Here is a 19,793-nt window from a genome sequence, read left to right as displayed (position 1 = left end):
AAGGCAAAGCTGATGGCATCCCTTTACAGCGATAAACGCTTCCGGGTATTAGAAGAATCTGCCTGGATTCACTTAATGCCCTCTCGAACCCTCCAACGGAGATTTTTAGTTCAAACAGACCCAAATTGTCAATGTTCCGGGGAACGAAAGAAAGTAGCGCGTGCTCAATGGCAGCGGGGAAACGCTGAAGTAATCAAGAACCAGGAACCGAGTCTCTCCAAACATTCGTTCATAAAAAATAATTATTAAAGCCTTCTTCAAAACATCTTTTGGAAAAAGTTAAAAAAGTCTTATTTATAAATAGAGCTACACTGGTTATAAATAAGTGCACTTTGATTCTCAAAACCGAGCAAGTCTCACGAAGCCTTTACAAGTCACGTAAACCTTCCTCTCCTACCGCTGGCTGGCGAGCCCCGCCGGCAAAACGCTGCCGAAGACGGGCTCGCGGCAGATCCCACCGCCAGGAACCGCCTGCTTTTAGGATGAAAAGCAGTTTCCTCTCGGGGTGAGAAATTCCTTCGGAGCCGTGACCGTGCGTCCACACCTTTATGAGCGCGTCAGTCCGTATTACGCCTGCGACGTCACGATACGGGCTGATCTATCGGCAAAAAATGTTAAACAGGCAGGACCTGAACCAACAGGAAACCGTATTATCCAGCCGCGCTTGGAAATAACAGGGAAAAACGCAACGCAAGGACCGCGACACTGAATTATTACCTCGAATCTGCCAACGGTTACAAAACTAGGACAAAAACACCCCAGTAAACCCCAAAGCAACAGACTACGGCCCGAAAGAGCTGTGGATTTTCCCTGCGAGAGGACATCCTCGGCGAGCAGGCCAGCTGCAAGCCACTCCTCGCCCCTTCTGCGACCGACGGCGCAGCTTGCCGGATGGTATTTTTCTAAACTTGACTTGTTTATGATGTTTTTCTAAATTTCACCGGATAATGTTTCATCACTAAGCTCCACGCGATTGTTCGGGGTGTTTCCAATCAGTTCCCTGCCGCCTTGAAACCCAGGACCCGCTGTACTAAACGGAGCCCTGCGCTAAACAGGCCTGCAAAGAGTAAAAAAAACCTGAACGTTTCAGTAACAAGATCAGCTGCTTGAAGGTTTTTACTATCTTTAAAAATAAAAACTGCTTAGTAAAAAAGTGACATATGTATCTCCAGAGACAACTCGACTCCCAGGCTGTCTTGCACAACCGCCGTATGTAGTTTTGCATACATGATCAGTTCACGCCGCTGTTCGGGGCGGAAGTGTCAAACAGAACATTTGACTAAATATCATAAAATTGAGGAGGAATTTTTCACAATCCCTTTGGGTTAAGGGGTGCGATGCAGATCTCCCCCAGACTGCCCCTGGAAGAAAGAGGGCGAAGCGAAGATTCCCTGAAAGCGTGAACGGCTCCGGCCGCCAGGCAGCCAGCCTCTCGCACTGAGGGCTGCCTCAAGCAAAAGGATCCACGGTTCTGGAAGAAAGGGAACGCGTTATTTCAGTTTCTCCACAGCCCTGAAGGTTTAAAAGCAACACCCCAAGAGAACACTTCCTCTGGAGGCGCAGGTCTGGTCACTCGACTTCGCGGACGGGAGCAAACACCTCAGGCTCTTGCAGAGTCTGTTTTCAGTGCTGTGATTTCCAGGCAGCCGAGCGCTAATACCGGCTGCTTTGGCAGTGAGGTATTTCTTTTCCACTCCCCAACAATGCAGGTATTGACATCACCAGATAAGCCGTCAGGTCACTCACTGGCTAAAATTTTGTTAAAAAAGCTTCCAAGCCCTCATGGTCAAGCTTTAAAAGCACCTTTTGGCACCGTGCTGAAAGCAGAGTTATATTGCGAGCGGCCAGGGAAGCTCCTACCCCTGGCACTGGGGTGGCTCCGACAACAGCCCTCTGCCCTCAACGCAGCACGCCAACAGCACCTTGTTTAACAACAACAACAACCACCCACCCACCCCCCCCCAAAAAAAGTTATTTTCCTTTACAAAGCCCAGTCAGCCACCGAGGATTAGGAGGTCACAGTTTCCACAGTGATATCAGTCGGCTGATCCGTTTCCAGCATGGAGAGCACAGACTCCCTGATGTCCTCTGGGGCCACCGCATGCTGGGCAACCTCGGCGGCCTCTTCGAGCACCGTCACCTCAGCTCCGTTGGGCTGCGGCCTCACCACGGCTGCCAGCTGCAGCCGGTATTCCTCCGCCTCCTGTTCTTTCCTTGTGAGCTGGCTGCCATACTCCTGGGCCTTCTGGTTCACCTCCTGCAGCTGCTGCTGGAGCACTCCCCTTTCAGCGCTGTCCTACAGAAAACAGAAGAGAGCCCGCGATGGAGGCCCAACCTGCGACACGAAGGAAACGGGGACCGCAAGCACTCCAGGTTACGCGTTACAAAGGCCAAGTGCCCTAAGGCGGCGCTAGAAACGTGCTTGGGTTGAGTTCCGTTCGACTGGCTTGCTCATCACAGGTTACCAGAGGCAACCGGGACACGAGGAGGCACAAACGGGCTGGTGGGCGTCCCCACAGCGTGCGGGGAGGTGGGCTGGGAAGTTACGCATCACCTCACCGTGATGAATTTCAAAGGTTGGAAGCAAGCGTAACCAAGGAGCAAGAAAAATAAATAGCTGTTAGCGCTGAGAAGTTGAGAGGCAATCGAGAAGAACGTTCTTCCTCCCCAGCAGAGAGTGACGGGAGAGTCGCTCCCGCCACTTCATGAAGAGACTTGGCTTACACCCAGCCCGCGTGTTGTGCTTCTACAGGAAATCCCAAATAATCTCAGTAAATGACCACAATTCACCTGAAAACCCTGAGCTACAGCTTCAGCAGAGGCAAAAGGGCAACAAGTGGCTTAGCTGGCTCTTCTCCTGCCTACACTCGACGGAGCATCGCTCCTCTCAGCCGCTTGCGTGTTCATTCCTAATGCAGGAGCGTGTGCGGGGAGAGCAGGGAGCCGCCCAGCGGAGTTTGTCACAGAGACCCCCCCGGGCTCAGCTGAGCAGGGCGCAGCTCGTCTGTTCTGAGGTGGCTTTGGCAGACCGGGAGCCCGACATCCTCAGCACAGCAGAGAAACAGGCAGGAGATGGCAGCAATCAGAGTTACAAGCAGGAGTATCTACCTGGTCTTCCTTTGGGTCATCTACAGTTTGTTCCACTCTTTGCTTCTTGGCCAGCGGCATTTCTTCCTCTTCTGCGTCATCTCTCTCTTCAATAACAGTCTCTTCTGCAACCTGACCAGCAGGTACAGTTAAAACTGAAAAATTAAAAAGGTGACAAATTATACAGTGTGAGACATGCTTTTGCACAGATGTTCCCCAAAGAATTCTCTGAAGTCAGTGCAGCAGCGTGGTTCTGGAGAAAAGGAGGAGACCTGTGGATCAGCAATGCCAAAGTCTTCCTGGAAAGGAGAGAAACTCCGGACCAGGTTTCCAGTTTCCTTTATTCAGGCTTCTGAAATACTCGAGTATTTCACCACAACAGGGCTGACAGAATTCGAAGTCAAAGATCTCCATCTTAGAAAACGTGTGACGTAAAAGCTATCGTTCTGATGCCTCAGTAATGCAATTCGTAGCCAGGACAGGCTAAGCAAGAGGAACAGAAAGCTCTTCTCGAAAATTCTCAGTACAGACAGTCCCTGTGGCTAAGCCCTGAATCAGCTTTAAGCGCCCGCAAGAGCTGCAAATACTTCAGAGAATAAACACATTTTAAATCTGTAAACATGGGGTTTCGCTTTGGGAAACGGGCAGCAAGAATTCGTCCAGCCAAGGAGGAGGAAGGCACCACGTGAGCTACTGAAGGTAGCTCTACCTAAACAGTTGTCCCTTTGTCTTCCTTAGACTAAGAACAGGTTACAAGCCAGGAATGATTTGTAGTAATTTGGCAAATAATTCTGAATAATTAACAGCTTTAGAAAATTGCTGGCCCCTCATGAAGCCCGTACACAGACAGAGCTGATGTAACCTATCTTGCACTGCGACGCTGTACCCATGTCACAGGAGACCTGCGCCGCTTCCTAATCCTCTTTTTCTGCACCAACGTTAATCCAAATAATTGAGAATCCCTGGGACATGCTTAAAAAACTGCTTGTAGTAGACAAGGCTGATGAATTACATCCCTTGAGGAAACAGAAATTCACTGTAAGAGCGCTCTGGAGCTCTGCCCTGCTTTACTGAACACGATTTACATCTGCCTCGTAAAACTGACAGATTGCCCTAGGCAATATAACTGGAGTTACAGGAGGGAAAGGGGTACCTAAGCTGATATTAAGGGCCTAATGTCACATTTTGGAAGAACGATAGAGTGATTGCTACAGGTAACGGGTTGGCGTTTCATTGGCCAAGTGATTTACTCCCAGGCCGGGAAGTTTGCCACAAGATAAAGGAATTGTCTCTCCGGCAGCCGAGCAGACAACGGCTACCTTGGCAGTTCTCCTCCTGCAACGTCGTACTGAAGGTGTTCCGTTTTAATGCAAAGACCAAAATACTAAAGCGCAGCAGCGTGAATTAAGCTACAAACAAGTCGCTGGCAAGCTCCACCGCTGACGTAAGTCTCACAGACATTTTAGCCCCTCCTGGAGCCCAGCAGCCAGGCATGGATCTGTTACACCACGGTGCTGACAAGCCAGATCACACCAGCCGCCCGCCCTGCGGGGCTCGACAGGGCTCGCAGGCACCAGTTCCTTTTTTCTTTTTGAAGTTAATCCTCAGCGCTGCCTTCGGAGCTCAGCTCCTCCTTACCTTGCTGCCCGTCTTGCACGGTTAGGATGAAGGGCTGGCTGAGGCCGCCGGTGGGGACGGCTGTTCGCAGGCTGCCCAGGGGAATGCCGTCTGTTACAATGGCGATGACATGCTGCCCTCCGCCGCCAACCACTTCTTGCAGGGCAGAATCGACAGAATTTGCTTCCGCTATTTCCTCCGTCTTACCTTGAGAAATAAAGTAAGTGCCAAATAAAAAAAGAGTCAGCGCTTCCTTCTCTCTTCCTTGAATAGAAACTGAAGGCTAGTGAAAAAGCTCAAGTACGCAGCTCGAGGCTCCTGGGACACCTTCTTATGAAAAACAATCTAGAAATACAGTAAGTCTTAGTAGGGGAAAGAAAAGAAACTCCACTACACCAAGTCTCCTGGAGTAAACCCAGCATTTTTTGTGTAAATAAGTACTAGCACACAAGCACGTTAATTAAATTAAAAAGCCTGGAGGTGGAGGCAGCTGCTAAGCGGCCCTGGCTCTGCAAAGCTTCCTTCCATGACCCTTCCCCCAGCTCTAACGAAGACAAACCACACGCAAAAAACCTCTTTGTGCCTCAAGAGCCCCGTCCACGCGAGCGCGGCCAAAGCAACCATGAGGAGGCTATTTAGTCTGGCCGGATGACCGCGGACCGGTTCCACTCCCTGGGACAGTTTTTGCCTGACTTACGGCTCGCGCGGATAATCAGGATTGCAAACCCTCGGCTGCATCCTGCTCCCGGCGAACGCTGCAAGCGCAGGAAACAGAGGGGATCTGACCTGCTACGCGCGCTCTGCGTGCCAAAGAGGAAAACGCTCGCGCACCGCAGGTCAAGGAATCAGCGGTGTGGCACCCACAGCTTAAAGAAGTCGATCTGCTCGTCTCTAGAGTCTAGGAAAAACGCTTCGCTTTGGGGAAAATAAATTAATTCCAAGGTGAAAGGGTTATATAAACTTTATCAAACTTCTAGATCTGAAGTTAATTAAAGGTCAAACATTACACTCTACAAGCAGACCATAAAGGATCATTAAAAAAGCCCAACACAAGAAACACCCAAACCTTTCCGTAAGAAAAAGTTACCAGAGCCTCAAGAGACTCAAAACGTAATTGTTGACTACCAACACTTCACCGCAAACTGGGGACAGAAAACATTTCGGCCAATTTCCTCCTAAAACAAATATTTATCTACATTTATACATTAAAGTAAACCCATGTTCTGGAGCACTGGGGTTTTGGGGGTTTTTTTGCTTTTTTATGTAACTGTTAAAGCACGTCAAGAACAACATACTGTGATGTCAGGGTCAGACATGCTGGTTAATAAAAATGACTTCATTACTTCTATTGGTAACAGTTGCTGTTAAGTAAGTTTGGCTTGAATTAATAAACAAATAAACAAGATTTGCTTCACAAATATTTATCACCATCTGTTCCTTACCCTGAAAGAAGGCAAATTCACTTCCACATCTTAAATTTCCTCCAATTTCCTTGGAAGAAACTCGTTAGAACGACACAAATTTGCATCAGCATCTGGCCCCTTTCGCCTACCTGCGTCTCTGCTAGAGCTGGAAAGCGGTGCCGATGCTTCAGCCAGGGCCGCAAGCGTGGCAAGCACGGAGGTCGTCGAGTTGGAGAACTGCACCGAAGAGTGGGAGTCACCTGGGGGGGAGGAGATGAGGGCAAACTGAAGGGCTGTCAGGACCTGCTGTACCTAAACAGCGAACACAGAGCACAACCATTTTGTCACCTAGAGATCATCAGGTGTGAAGTATTTTCTGGGCTCCCGATGGTCAGTGGAGAAAGTGAGGTGCAACAGCCCGTTTTTCATGACAGGCGCTGCTACTGCCTGTAAAAAGGGCTTTGCTTTTAGGACAGAATGTACCCACTCCGAATATTTTATGATAATTTTAATCTTATTTAAAGCAAGTATTTCATTAAGTTATTTCTGAATCACGTATAAAGAGAGCAGCAAACGTGGACCGATCTGCTCCAGCTTTATTGTACGGAGGACAGAAAGGCAGGCTGTCTGCCGGGCTACTTGGCATGCCGAGCTTCGGTCTGGAGACGTGGATGGCTTTTCAAGATGCAGCCACGCTGCCTGATGGCACTCGCAGCCGCGCTGGAGTCCCACTGCGTAACGCGGAGCGGAGCGGTCGCTACGCACGTAACTACTTGGCTTCGCGTCGCCCCTTTCAAAAATTGCAAAACCTGAAGAATATATTGAACTCGTTTGCTATTATGAGTAAATTACAGCACCCGAGTTCTTCCTCAGCTGGGAAAGTCTCCAAGTAGAGTCTTCAGCGTTACTTCACAGACCAGACGTTTTAGCACAAGTCAGCTAACAGAGCCTGATGCTCACAGGCAGAAATCGGCTACGTGTATCACTTGATTTCAATTATCACTTGATTTCAATTATCACTTGATTTCAATTATCACTTGATTTCAGTGTACTGGGCAGCACCCAGGTCCTTTCTTCCTCCCCTCTCAGGTTCAGTAACGGGAAGACCACAATTACTGCAACGATTTGAATGAGATAAACAAGTCTTCTGGGTTCCAAAAAAACAATGTTTCTTCCTCCAATTGACCATAGTAATTCCTATTCAAAGGCACACTTAATAAGAATGGAACAGGAAATTAACTAAACGGGCGCAAACTCGGAGCATATAACCCACAATTCCCCTTTAAAAAAAAAAAAAAAAAATCCTGTACCTCATTGCCAGCGTAGATAAATAGATTATCAGCACACAAAGGGAAGTTCATCTAAAGTTCCCCTGCTTTAACTCTGGCAACCTATTTCCTCTCCTTCTCACTGGCTCCTGATTTTACAAAGGTCAGAGGGACTTACTTTCACAGAATGATACTTTCAAAAAGCTCTGGGTCAGGCACGTGAAAATACCACAGACCCAGTGACTGCTTTCAGCAGCTCGTAACCACATTTCTTCAGACTGGCTAAAGATACTTATTCCCATTTAAAAGCTTTCTCAGTAACAGAAGACATAGGCAATTTAGGAGAGACAAGAACAATCATTAGCTCTAAGTGTTAAATAAGAGATTTTTGTTATAAGGAAGGCGCAGTCGCTGGTGCCCTCTTGTGGGAAATGAAGAAAAAACCCCTCCTGACGTGGCGTAGGGCAGGAGACACCGGCTATTTTCACACTGACCAGCTACTACCAGTCGTGGGGGGGGAAACCCAGAGTATTTTAGTCCGGTCACACGTGGACATTAAGCCACTGCCGTATTTTGGCACTGAAAAAGGCGATTACGCTGCAGGATACGTGAGGAGGAGTGCGGTGAGAGATGGGGATTTACAAGGCCGCTGCCATGAGCTCATCTGGAGCGCTGCCTGCGGCCGCTCACCCTCACACCACCGACGGATTCAAGGGACCGGGGCGACTGTTTTGCTCAGCCTGCACAGGGGACAGGACTGATTTCCATATCAAAGGGATGGAGGCGATGGAAAAAGAAGAATGATTTCAACTGAAGGGCTGCATTTGCACCAGGGGAAGGTCTAACAGGTCGTGCATGTGTTTTAAGCTGGAAATCGGCATTTTTCTTTCAGCAGGGTGTTGGCCTCGGCGAGTCCTACCTGGTGTCCAGGCAGGGCCGGAGCCGTCTGCAGGGACGGCGGCGCTGAGCGTGGCCAGAGCGTCACCCGGGGTATAAAAACCCCAAGTTTAATGCCCCTTTGAGTTTGTGGAATGTCCTGGACCGCAGATGTTGTCCGCCAGTCACACTGCATTTTCCTCACAGATGAAACATTTTTGGTCATTTTTCCCCTTCTAAGTTAGCATTTGTCAGTGCCTCGACGCTGTGAGCAGCCCCGAAGGCTTTGAGAGCAGACTGGAGCGTCGCTGAAGTCGCTGTGGCCAGGCACAGGCAGAGAGGTCTGGGTGGGACTGCAGAGCATCAGGATTCAGGATTTTAAAAGCACTCTCTAGCTAATAAGCAAACATTCACGCATGTGAACAGTCCCACTAACCAAAGAATTACTCACATGCAGAAGTGTTTGCAGGATGAGGCCAAATAGCTTCACAAAACTTGCATTTAGTAGCCTCCTTGCGACTGAAAAGAAACAACGGTTTGGATTTCCCCAAATACAGAAAATTCACTTTAAGAGTTATTATGAAAATTGGAATTACACAAAAAGAATTCCCGCTCAGCCTCCGGTTAAATGTGTTTTCCCCACCAAAATAAGGCTCACAGAACAATGAGGAACCTAATTATTTCCCTCTAACATGTGGGACAGCAGAAATACAGAGTAAGCTACATGCCCAACAGACCTGCTTATTCTGCAATTTCCTTACTCGACATTTATGTATGGGAAAACATTCATTCAACCCTTGAAGCCAGTGAAGAACAAAGCAAACCGTTCCCCAACCGCTCTGCAGCGCTCAGGATTTGGCACAGGCAGTAATTCTCATTATTCCTCCGTTGCAATCAGCCAAATCCATTTTCTCAAGCTCTGTTGCTTGTAACAGACCTGGAGCAGACCCACAGCTGAGCTCAGCGGAGCTCTGCCACTTCCAGTGGAACCACCTTTATTTACATCAGCTAGGAATCGGCTTTGTTACCTTCGACAGCAAAAATATTCTGGGGCAGGAAGCAGAAGCTGGGTGTGTTTGGCTGCATTTCACTCTTCCTCTACTCTAAATGTCCATCTGCCCTCTGCTGGTAAGCAGTCTTAGGAACTTCTTTCAAGGCTTTCCCACTCGAGGTCACATAAAACCTTACCTGAGGCTGTTTTGGCGTTTGCTGAAGAGATGAGACTAGCGAGATTGAGAACATCCCCTGCCGTAAGAATAAACGGTGAGGTGAGAGTCACAGTGTTGGTGATGGGATCCGTTCTCTCTGGATGAGTGTCCGCCTGGCTCTGCATTGCTTCCTAGGAGAGACAGTGGCGTCAGGCATACTTTCGTCCCACTTTCTGTGGTAATTACCATCCTTGAAACGTTTTAGAGGCAGATTATTCCTCTCTGCAGCACGTCAGGGACACCAAAGCTGTGACAAAACCGCCACCTAAACTCAGCAACTTAGATGCATGGCAACAAATCCCCATCGCCCACCGAGCCCTAGCAGACACACACTGGTTGATCTGGAAACAAAGCAAACCTCATCCACCTCCGTGCTCCTAGTCCTCCCTGCAAACAGGAAGCAATCCCATCGGACACAACAGGATCCCTCCCGCTCTAGCGCAGATAGAGCTGTGGGTCAGAAACCAACAGGTTTCTCCTTCCCCAACCTACCTGCAGCATTACCAGAGTCTCTGGATTGTTCTTGTCCAAAGCGATATCAAAAGCCGATTTATCAAACTTGCTGAAAGCGTGGACGTCAGCTCCGTATTTGATGAGCAGCTCTACGACGTCTCGGTGGTTGTGCTCTGTCGCCCAGTGCAAAGCAGTCATTTTCAGCATGTCCTTGGCATTTACATCAGCCCCGTTCTGAAAGAAATAAGCGTTACTGGTCTGGGTGCTGCCTTCTCTCAACGTCTTAAAGGTGGCGCCTCCTGGGACATCAACCCTTAACTCCAAGGGCCACTGAGACCAGCCTTCGAGTGACACGTAAATTACTGTACTTACCCTAATTAGCAGTTCTACAATTTGAGTGTGCCCGTCAGCCGCAGCCATGTGTAGCGGCGTCCGGTCCACTTTTGTTCGTGCATCTCTGCTAACGCCCGCTCGAAGCAGCACTTCTGCTGTCGAATAGTGGCCGTGCTGGGCAGCGAGGTGAAGAGGCGACGTCCCAAGCTGCGTGTTAATTTAGAAGAGTCACTGTCAGTTCAAAGCAAGAGAGGACAGGCACAGCAATCACCGTGTGTATGTCCCGCAGCAATTAGAATGATAAAGCTTCTGGAAGAAATTAATTTAACCTTTTTTTTTTTGTTATTCTCCACTCAGAAACAGGGGGCTGCACATCCAATAATTTTCCTGATAAATGTTAAACTTTTTAGGGATCTGTATGTTATCTGACAACTCGGAGATCAAACATGCTTTACTTTCTGCACTCGTTATCCCTGAGCATCCCACTACTTCTTTTCCAAAGCACAGCCGAACAGCTCTGCCATTTCTGTATCAGGACAGAGAATTTCACTGCTCCTTAGAAACAGGCACTACCACAGTATTACTGAGCTCCGCTGCCTCTCGAAACAGTTACTTCCTTCATCTCACAGAGTTACGAATGAATGGCATGGTAAGTTAGGAAATGAAGACAACTGGCGATGGAAAATGGCCACTGATGGCTTGTTCATTATACTCTGGTTCCCCGTTTATCCGACTGTTATTTTTCAGCTTCATTAAAGCTTTTATCTTCTTTCCAACCCTGGCTGGTTTGTTTTCAGGGTTTTGTTTTTTTAAGGAAAAAAAGAAAACCCACAAACATCCAAAGATGAGTTTCTTGATTGAAAGAGTTTAAACAATTAAATAAAGCATTCTTAAAAGGATTTCCTATTGCTGAGAGGTCTAATGGTTCTTCCCATTTGACCTGACTCATCATTCACCTCAGCTGTTGGGAACAGCACCTCTTAAAGCATCACACCCTACATACGTCGCTGTCAGGATTGTGCTCTCGTGCACAAGGGAGATCAATCTTTATGCAAACATGAATTCACCTTCGCCTGAGGAAGGTCTTGGTTTTTAAAGCGCTTCATCTGGAATCTGCTCCACCACAGAAAACCAGAGATGCATTTCCCGCCGCCCCGCACTCTGGTGTCACCGCCCCAGTTTCTGTGTGTATCTCCGGGTTGAGCCCTGAAGAGCACGCACGCGTCCCACTTACACAGAAAGCCAGCGCCTAATTCCCCCGACGTACCCAGTCGGTGGTGAAGGGAGCGCCGCTTGCCATCAGCTTTCGCACCTCGTCATCTTCGCCTTTGCGAGCTGCTTCTAGCAACCTCTTCCCTAGGTCCACTAAGGACATCTTCGTACATGGGAACAAGTATCTGCAGAAAGCCGCTTTAAAAGCGAGAAACAGAAAACCAACAGACAAAAAGCAATGAGGCAGAGCCATTTTAAAACCGCTGTACAACTAGGGCCCACGCGTCCAACGAGCGGACACAAAGTCTTCCCACCCAGAACTAGGCCCAACACGATCAATGAACAGACATAAATGTTTATCCTATTTTTCAGTTCTGTGCCTGGAAACGTCAAGAGGAGGCAGCACACGGGGTCAGCGACTGGGTGGGACACCACGAGCCAGCAGAGCTCCTCCACTATCCGCTTACCTCAACAGCACCTTGCACGGACACAGAGACTTGCCCATGTGGATCCAGTTCCAAGAGCAGAACCTATAAAAGCAACGGCAAAGCCATTCGCGCTCCCCGCACAACATTATTTTGATTTTTAAAGCGCTTTAAGAACATGATTTAATCTCCAAGGTGCTCTCTCTGACCCCAGCACTAGCAACTAAGCACGGGTGAACCATCCCTGTTCTCTGCGGGTAGAGGATAAAACCAACCTTGGTAACTCCAGGGACTTTTTCAAGGTCATAAAAGGAGCAGAACCCAAAAGCTGCGCTCAAACCACCAGACAATGGTGTCTCTATTTATTCCAAGCTACATAAAGCATAGCATAATTAGGGCAACTGTGAACTACCGCATTTTTCTCAGCAATAGGGTTATGCTGGTACACCAGTCCTATCAAAGCTGGCTTTAAAGTCCATCCATTAACTCACAACGCTCAGTAAGTGGCTGCAAACGAATGTCTGCACAAACAGGCACCGTATCCCCCAGCGTAACAGCGACGCCCACGGCGCTGAGGCCCTCGACCGATTTTTTTTCCTTCACTTACAGTTCTATGAAATAACTGGTGAGCTCTATTTCTTTCCTTCTTATTCTTTGTTCTTTCAGGAGAAACATCCCGCCCCGTCCTCAGTGACCGACAGAGCCCTTTAACGTGACACCAAAGAGCAGACCTCGCCCGAGCCTCACCAGGGTACACCGCCCGCATCGCCCCCCCCTCCAAATACGCATCGCGCTTTCTAAGACTGCACTTGGAGCTTTTTCCGAGCGTGCAGTTATTCCGTGACACCTGAGGCTTGGAAGTCAAGAGCTCCGAGCAGTCGCTCAGAGCTCACCCTGCCATCGCGACCTCCGGTGCATTTACGCTGTGTGCGTTTGACCACCACAACCCCTCTGCCCTTCAGGACTTTCCAGTTGGGGGTTCCCCCCTCCCCCTGCTCACTTCTTGTAGGACAGAGAATATTTTTTAAAATGTTCCTTCTCGTTGCCCGCATTGATAACGCTTACACGTGTTTTCTGGGCACGAGAAGCTGCGCTGAACTCTGTGATCACAAAGTTAACCACCAGCTTATGTATTTGTGAGACTGGAGTTCACCATTCTGGGTGTGTTTGGAGAAGAAAGGAGAAGCTGGATCAGTAAGAAGCAACATCAGTTTCTCTCCTTGTATTAAACTGGACTTTTGTCACTGAATTATTTGCAGGCCTCTCCGTGCGTCCCTGCTCTCTTCCCAGCTGGATGTTTTCAGGGAGGATTTAAGTCTGAGGCTCCCTCTTTTTTTTTTTTAAGTTATTTACAGTATTTGCAGCTTGGACCGCTGTTGACAAACTCCTCGGCCTCCCCTCCCCTGCTCTTCAGAAGCAAAAGGGAAAAGCACGCTTCCAAACCCCCCCGCACAGCCGGCGTGGGGGTCGCTCTGCAGACCTGCCTCAAGACCCCCCCAAACTGCCGAGCCCCCCTCTGATGGGGACAGGAGGCCCCTTCCCCTCCCCTGGCCGGCGACCCCCCGGCTCCCCCTGAGAGGGGTCCGCCCTCTCACCACTCCCCGGGGCAGGACCCCCCCCCCGTGCCGCCCCCATACGGACATCCCATGGGGACCCCCAAAACACACACCCCTGTTCCCAACCCCTCCAAACCGGCCCCCCACTGCTCCCTCACAGGGGTCCCCCCTCCTCAGACCCCCAAGACTGCCCCTCACAGGGGACACCCGCTCCCTGACGGGGGGTCCCCCTTCTCCCCCCAACCCCCTCCCAGCCCCACTCACGCGGCGGCTCGAGCCCCCCCCAGGCACGTGGCTGTTCCCGGCGCGCGGCACCACCCCCCCCCCCGCTCCCGCCTCCGCTCCCCGCCCCCCCCGCGGCTGTTCCCGCCCCTCCCGCCGCAGACGCACAAAATGGCCGACCCGGAAGAGAGGCCGGGAAGCGGACGCGGAAGGATACCGCGAGCGGTTCGAAAGAGTCCGCTGCCGCCAGAGGAGGAAGAGCGGCCTGGACGTCCCCTCGCTCTGCCTCAGAGGTCATGGGACGGGCTTAGCGGATTCCTCCTTCCTTTCCCCGTCCCCTCCCCGCCCAGGGGCCTGGAGGAGGGCGGCGAGCAACTGGGGATTCCGGAAAGAGGGGTGTTTTCTCTAGCGGAAGGATATTAAGAAGAGCGTAGTGGATGCGGTTGGGAGTGATGCGAACCTGCAGGTAGTTCCGGTAGAGGTGTTTAGGCGCCAAGTATAAAAGGGCAGCGGCGGCGCCTCCCTGAGGTGGCGGGGCTGGTTCGCACGGCTGCTCAATGTGTCTGTGTCTATAAAAAAATAAAATTTTTTTTTTAAAATGTATGTAAGTAGTTTGTGTGTCTCTGTCTCCTCTGAATGCCATTCTGTCTAGGATTGGGCTCCCCTCTATTGTGTTACCCCCTCAGGTGCTCCTGACAAGTCCGAAGTGCCCATTTTGAGGTAAATGTGAAGCTCTGGGGTTCCTCTGTGGGGTTTCGAAAAGCTGAATTTTAAATAATACCCTTAATGTCCTTAAAATAATCCCTTGGGTTTAGTTTTTCCACACTTAAATCCTCTACAGCATTTGCAAAGACACGTGGGTGCATGTTCTCATGTCAGTTCTCAGCTCACCATGAAGAGATTTAAACCAATTTAATGGCAAATTATGGAAAGAACTTGATGCCGGTCTACATGGATTTTTTTTTTCCTCTTTTTTTTAAGCGTCTACAGGAATGTGTATGTTTTTAAACCATTTTATTTAAAGTTTCATAATAAATACTTCTCCGGTGGGTTTTCCCAGCTGGGAACACAGAAATCAAACAGCTCTGCCCAGAAGAGTTTACATTTTTCACCTCTGTTTTAACATGGGTGGTTCCAAGTCAGCAGGCTGGGTTATTTCTGGAGGTTACAGGAGACCTGCACTCCCTTTTCATAATAGAGTGCAGATTTTTCCACTATTTGCCTATTTTGGGCACTTTTTAAGTGCTGCCTCAGCCTCCCCCTGGCCACGTACCCCCCCCAACCCTTAGGACAGTTCTGGGATGCTCCACATCAAAACTTCACCCCAATTAAACCCAAAAAAAGCACATTCCAGAAGACAAACCAGTTGCATTCACTCTCCCAGAAAACAATCTTGGGAAAAAAAAAGGTGTTTACAAGCCAAAAATGAGTCGGGGTTGGGATTTTTCTCCCCCTGTCTTGAAATAATGCTCAGAAATAAACCTCAGCCCATGGAGAGCACAGGTGAAAACCTCCCCGAGGAAATTGCAAGGCTTGCACTTGAGTGAATGCAGCATTTTTTGTTGTTGTTTTTTTTAAAGGGGTTGATTAATTGGGTGGGGAACCAGAAAAGTTTTCACTTTGGGGTAAGATCAAACTAAATTCTCCATCTTATCATTCAGCTCAGCTCCCGTTACCCATCTGGACCCCACGATGTACCCGGCCTCTGTCCCAGACAGGAGTCACACCTGGGATAAAGTACTTGGGGGGATAAAAGAGGGAGAAAAAAAATCAAATTTTGGGCAGTGAACATCCAGCTTTGGCCCGACTAAGCAAAGTTGGAGCATTTCCATATGTATTTACCCTCCTGGCCATCGTTTCTCCTGCTTGGGCTCAAGCCACAAGGCACAAAGGGATGATTTATTTCAAGAAAGAGGTTTGTGCTCATGTCCCGGGCACATTCCTGCTCTTCCACCTTGATTATCCCAAAGGGAAGGTTAAGGAGCGAAGTAGCTTTTGGAGAAACTGGGCCAGGGGAGCACAGAGGGTCTCTGCGGCCCTGGGAGAGGAGCGGGGGACGATGCTTTCTGCAAAATGAAGACGATTCCCATCAGTCCTGCGCCGCTCCCTTTGCACAAATGAGTTTCTTAAAAAAGCACACGAGAAATGAGCTCAAACACTCGTCCCAGAGCAGGGGGACGCCCATGGTCACACAGCCGCAGAGTGCGGGGTGGCGGCAGAATCCCCCCAGCACCTCCTGCACCCGCTGGCATGTGGGTGCGGGGAATGGGGTGGCTGTTTCTGCCCCCTCCCCTCATATTTGCCCCCTGCACCATTGCCCCCTGCTTGCACCATCGTGCTGTTTCCAGAGCTATGGCAATAAGGGAAGAAAAGAGCGAGAAGGTGGAGAGAGGTTGAATCTTTGCGGGGAGCCCATCACCACCAGGGCTGGGGTGAAATGCTGGATTAATGAATGATGTCAAAAACTGCCCGGAAACAAAAAAAACCCCACAACCTCCAAACCAACAACAAAACCAAATCCTCACATGCCTGGCAGAGGGGGAAAGGGCAGGGGGGGTGAGGAAGGCAGAAAGGAAGGCTTCAAATTAGGTCGAAATCTAATGAGCTAATGCTGGCGATAGGAGCTCTCCAGAAATTAAAGCTGTTGAACTGCAGTAGGCTGTCCTCTTCGTCGGAGGTGTCCTGGCTGACCTGATCCCGCTGGCCGGCGAGCTTGCCCAGCCCCCCTTTGGGTTTGTAGAGGGCCACGTCGCTTAGCCCCAGCCCCTCCAGCTCCGCCACGTCCAGCCGCGGGATCGGCATCCTCCAGTAGATGAAGGAGTCGTACTGGCTGCTGATGGTGTCCAGCATTTTCGGGCTGTGAAGGCAAACAGGGCGAGGGGAGAGAACAGGAGGAGAAAAGCTCTACCAAAGGCACAGGACAGCTGTCCCAATGCGGCCGAACCTCTCCGGTGTTGCCTTATTGACCAAATCTCCCCTCAAAAAATCGATGGGGCAGGAGAGTGTGGTGTCATGGAGGTTTGACTTTAGGCCAGTTCTAAATGCAGGCTTGAGCCCTGCCACTGGTCTTCTCCATGCCCTTGGTCAAGTCCTTCTCTGAGCTGTAATTTGGCGGGGCGTGCAATGGGACTTGTCACCCTGTGCCTCAGTTTCCCCCTCTGCACAAAGGGGAGCGGGGGAAGGAAGGCCAGGGGTCTGGCCCTCTTCCCACTGCATCTCCCAACATCCATCCTGAGCTCCTCGATGCCCGTGGGGTGACATCAGCGGGGAGCAAAGACCAGCTGTCCCCCACACCCTGCTCTGCTGGGAGGAACGGAAACTGGGATCCAAATAAACCCTTTTTCCACCCAACCATGCGAGAGGGTCTCGCCCTTTCCCTTGCTGAGCCCCCGTGGAGCCAGCAGTGAGGGGGGATCCCTGCGCATCCCCCCGCAGCCCGCAGAGCCCACGCCATCCCTCCCTCCCGTGGCGTGGCATCGCATCGCCCCGGGGGACCGCGACCGAACCCTCTAGAAAGGGCTGGAAGAAGCATCGCTCAGTGTCGCCATCGCACCCCACCCACCCCGCCGGTGCCAGCTGTGTGCCCGCCATCCCACCGTGCCGTGCCGCAGAGCCCCTCCCGCAACCCCACCCGGATCCACGGAGAATTGGGAAAGAGCGGGAGGGGACGTGGTTCAGCTTTTCCTCCGGCACAGCATGGCCTGAGCTGAGTCACTGCCGCGTCGACTCGCTTTTCCCTGGCAGAATTCTGTCACTCACCTCCGTGCATTTGGCAACGGGGGGGTGGGGGGTGGGGGGGAATCAACTGCTGACCTAAAATATCCTCCTTTTCCCATTGATTCTCCCATTTTAAGCCCAGTGAATCTGAGTCCTAAAGGATGATTCAGACATACCTCAAATCACGCCCTCCCTCGCTCCCTGCGATGAGGGGTGAGCAGCTGCTAAATTTAAGATTCCCGATGTAACTCAGAGGCTATGAAAGGCTCCTGTGTCACCCCCTGGATAAATTGAGCCCTGGTGCTTTGAAATAGCCTCCTCCCTGGGGATATATCCCTGGGTATCATTCTGCACAGCCACAGCGAATTATTTAACGGTGACGGATGTTGCGGACAATGGCTTTTAAAGCTTCAAAGTGGGGAAAAGGGAATTTAGTGACAAGAAACAAAAAATTAAATTCTCTGGAAAAAGCAATAGATGCAGGGGAAAAAAAAGAAACCCTCCTGTGCTGTGTGTCACTCCCAAGGAAGAGCATCTCCCCTGGGATCTGTGTGGTCCGCGTGTCCCTTGGGGGCAAAACCACCTTCATCCCCTCAATGCCTGCTTACCTCACCCCAGGAAAAAATCCTGGGGTGCCAACTCCCCCCCTCCACCCAAACCTCCTCCTAAAAAAAGCATCCCCTTGCTTTTCATCCCCCTCCACCCGCACCTCACCATCCCTTACCTGTCCGAGGATGGGTGGGCTCGATGCTGGCCGGGCTCTTTGTGCCGGGAAGCCGCGGGCGTCGCAGCGTTGCTTTTGTCTGCTGGCGCGTCTGGGTCTGCAATGCAGCCCCTCGAAGGCGCTCGATAAATTCCCGTTCGTCGTGGGGGGGGAGACGACGGGCAGATGAGTCAGCGGCTCCCACCCGCGCCGGGGAGGGGGAGGACGGCCGGCGTGGATGCGCAGGAGGGGATCCTGCGCGCTGGACCCCCAAGGCAGGGATGTATTAAATTGACAGAGGACGGGAGATTTCCCGCAGCGATTCCCGATTCGCTCCTGCAGCTTTCAGCTCAGGGTTTGGGGGGATGACGGACCGTTTCCAGCCTCCAGGGAGCTGGCAAAGGTTCCTTTTTACCTGCTCGTGAAGAAATGGGGTGCTGCAGTACCCCTGGACCTTGGGCTGTAGGAAGGCACTTTGTGGCCAAGCGCAGGAAGGTTTGGTGCAAAAAAACTGGATAAGGGTGGGGTTTTTTTGTGGCGTTGCTGAGTTTGGAGGTGTTTGGTCCTGATGCTGCACGGCAAAAATATCTCAGCTTTGTGTCTGAAGCCAGACATGGATCTTGAAATAGGAGGGAGACCCCCAAAGCCGGCATCGCTGCCAGGGCTGCTGCGAAGCCAGGGGTGGGGGGCACTTTGTGTGGCCCTGCTGCCCCCCACTCTCTGCCATGGCACCTGTGGGCACTGGGCCATGATCACGGCCCCTGCACTGATGCGGTGTCGGAGGGATGGCGACCCTGGGGAGTAAGGCAGCAAAGGAAACCCCAACGCAAACCCCTTGGACCTGCCGATCTCCCTGCCCTGGCCACCACTGAGCCCCAAAACATCCTTTTTTGGGGGGACAGGCCAGATCCATACACCTGCAAGGCTGAGGGCAGCCCTCACCTCCTCCCCCTGGGGCTTTGCCCGGGATCAACATTCCTTTGGGGCTTTAGGGTTTTTTTCTCCCTTTTCCTCCCTGTTCCCTGATCACAGTTCATTTCTGTCAGTGCCAAGTCCTTCTGCCAGCACTCAGCTTTTAGCTGGGCTATTTCTGCCTCCTCCTCCTCCTCCTCTCCCTGCTGCCGCCGTGAGCCAAGAGGATCCCATGTCCCTGCTCCTAAATAGACCCGGTCTCAGCTCAGCCCTGACAGTGCCCAGCGTGGGGAAAACACCAACCGGGGCCCAGCGGAGGATGCTGTGTTTTCGGGGATCCCCAAGGGGCGCAGCTTGCCTAGGCGACCCTGTAAGGAGCTGGATGTGACCCATCCACTTCGGGGTGTCACCTACTGGAAGGGGTGGCTCACGTGTGACAACCCAAACCTGCGGCGTCCCTCCCTGAAAGGAGAAGGGACCCGGGGCCAAACCCCACGGGGGATAATGGGGTTCATGGCAACGCAGGGTCCCTCTGTGCTGCAGGGTCCAAAATCTTCACCGCAGTGGCTTTGGACCCAGTGATTTTGGGAGGGCTGCCCGGACCCAGCAGACACATCGTCGGGGGGGACTGTAGTGGGGGACAATGTCCTCTGGCAGCACAAGAAGGGCTCTTCAGCTGAAACAAGGTCGCAAACACTCGGGGTATTATCAGCCCCGACAGCTCAGGACAGGCGCAGGACAGAGACCCGACTGAACGGGGACAGTGCCGCCTTGTTTGGGATTTCTGGAGTGGGAGAGATG

At 51.2% G+C, this 19,793-nt stretch overlaps 2 protein-coding genes across 6 annotated transcripts; both read right to left on the bottom strand.

Moving 5' to 3' along the window:
- Positions 1–1,098: 1,098 nt before the first annotated feature.
- On the bottom strand, positions 1,099–13,764 carry GABPB2 (GA binding protein transcription factor subunit beta 2). Of its 5 annotated transcripts, none has more exons than XM_064475236.1 (11): positions 13,703–13,764; positions 11,925–11,987; positions 11,513–11,655; positions 10,285–10,452; positions 9,952–10,146; positions 9,440–9,590; positions 6,257–6,367; positions 4,726–4,911; positions 3,109–3,242; positions 1,986–2,296; positions 1,099–1,471 (listed from the first exon to the last, which is right to left on the bottom strand). In XM_064475236.1, exons 3-10 carry the CDS (start codon positions 11,618–11,620, stop codon positions 2,009–2,011), a joined length of 1,341 nt encoding a protein of 446 aa, XP_064331306.1. In that variant the 5' UTR covers positions 11,621–11,655; positions 11,925–11,987; positions 13,703–13,764; the 3' UTR covers positions 1,099–1,471; positions 1,986–2,008. The 5 variants fall into 5 exon arrangements, with proteins under 5 accessions (XP_064331306.1, XP_064331309.1, XP_064331307.1 ...); XM_064475239.1 differs by having other exon boundaries at positions 2,003–2,296; XM_064475237.1 differs by lacking the exon at positions 13,703–13,764 and adding an exon at positions 12,948–13,312.
- A 789-nt stretch (positions 13,765–14,553) lies between these two features.
- MLLT11 (MLLT11 transcription factor 7 cofactor) lies at positions 14,554–19,203 on the bottom strand. The gene is made up of 2 exons (XM_064475246.1): positions 18,102–19,203; positions 14,554–16,517 (listed from the first exon to the last, which is right to left on the bottom strand). Exon 2 carries the CDS (start codon positions 16,508–16,510, stop codon positions 16,241–16,243), a length of 270 nt encoding a protein of 89 aa, XP_064331316.1. The 5' UTR covers positions 16,511–16,517; positions 18,102–19,203; the 3' UTR covers positions 14,554–16,240.
- Positions 19,204–19,793: the final 590 nt, after the last annotated feature.

Source organism: Phalacrocorax carbo, chromosome 28, assembly GCF_963921805.1.
Source record: "Phalacrocorax carbo chromosome 28, bPhaCar2.1, whole genome shotgun sequence".
In the NCBI taxonomy this organism is placed as follows: domain Eukaryota; kingdom Metazoa; phylum Chordata; class Aves; order Suliformes; family Phalacrocoracidae; genus Phalacrocorax; species Phalacrocorax carbo.
Note: the sequence above shows the minus strand (reverse complement) of the source record. Positions and strands in the feature narration are given on the sequence as shown.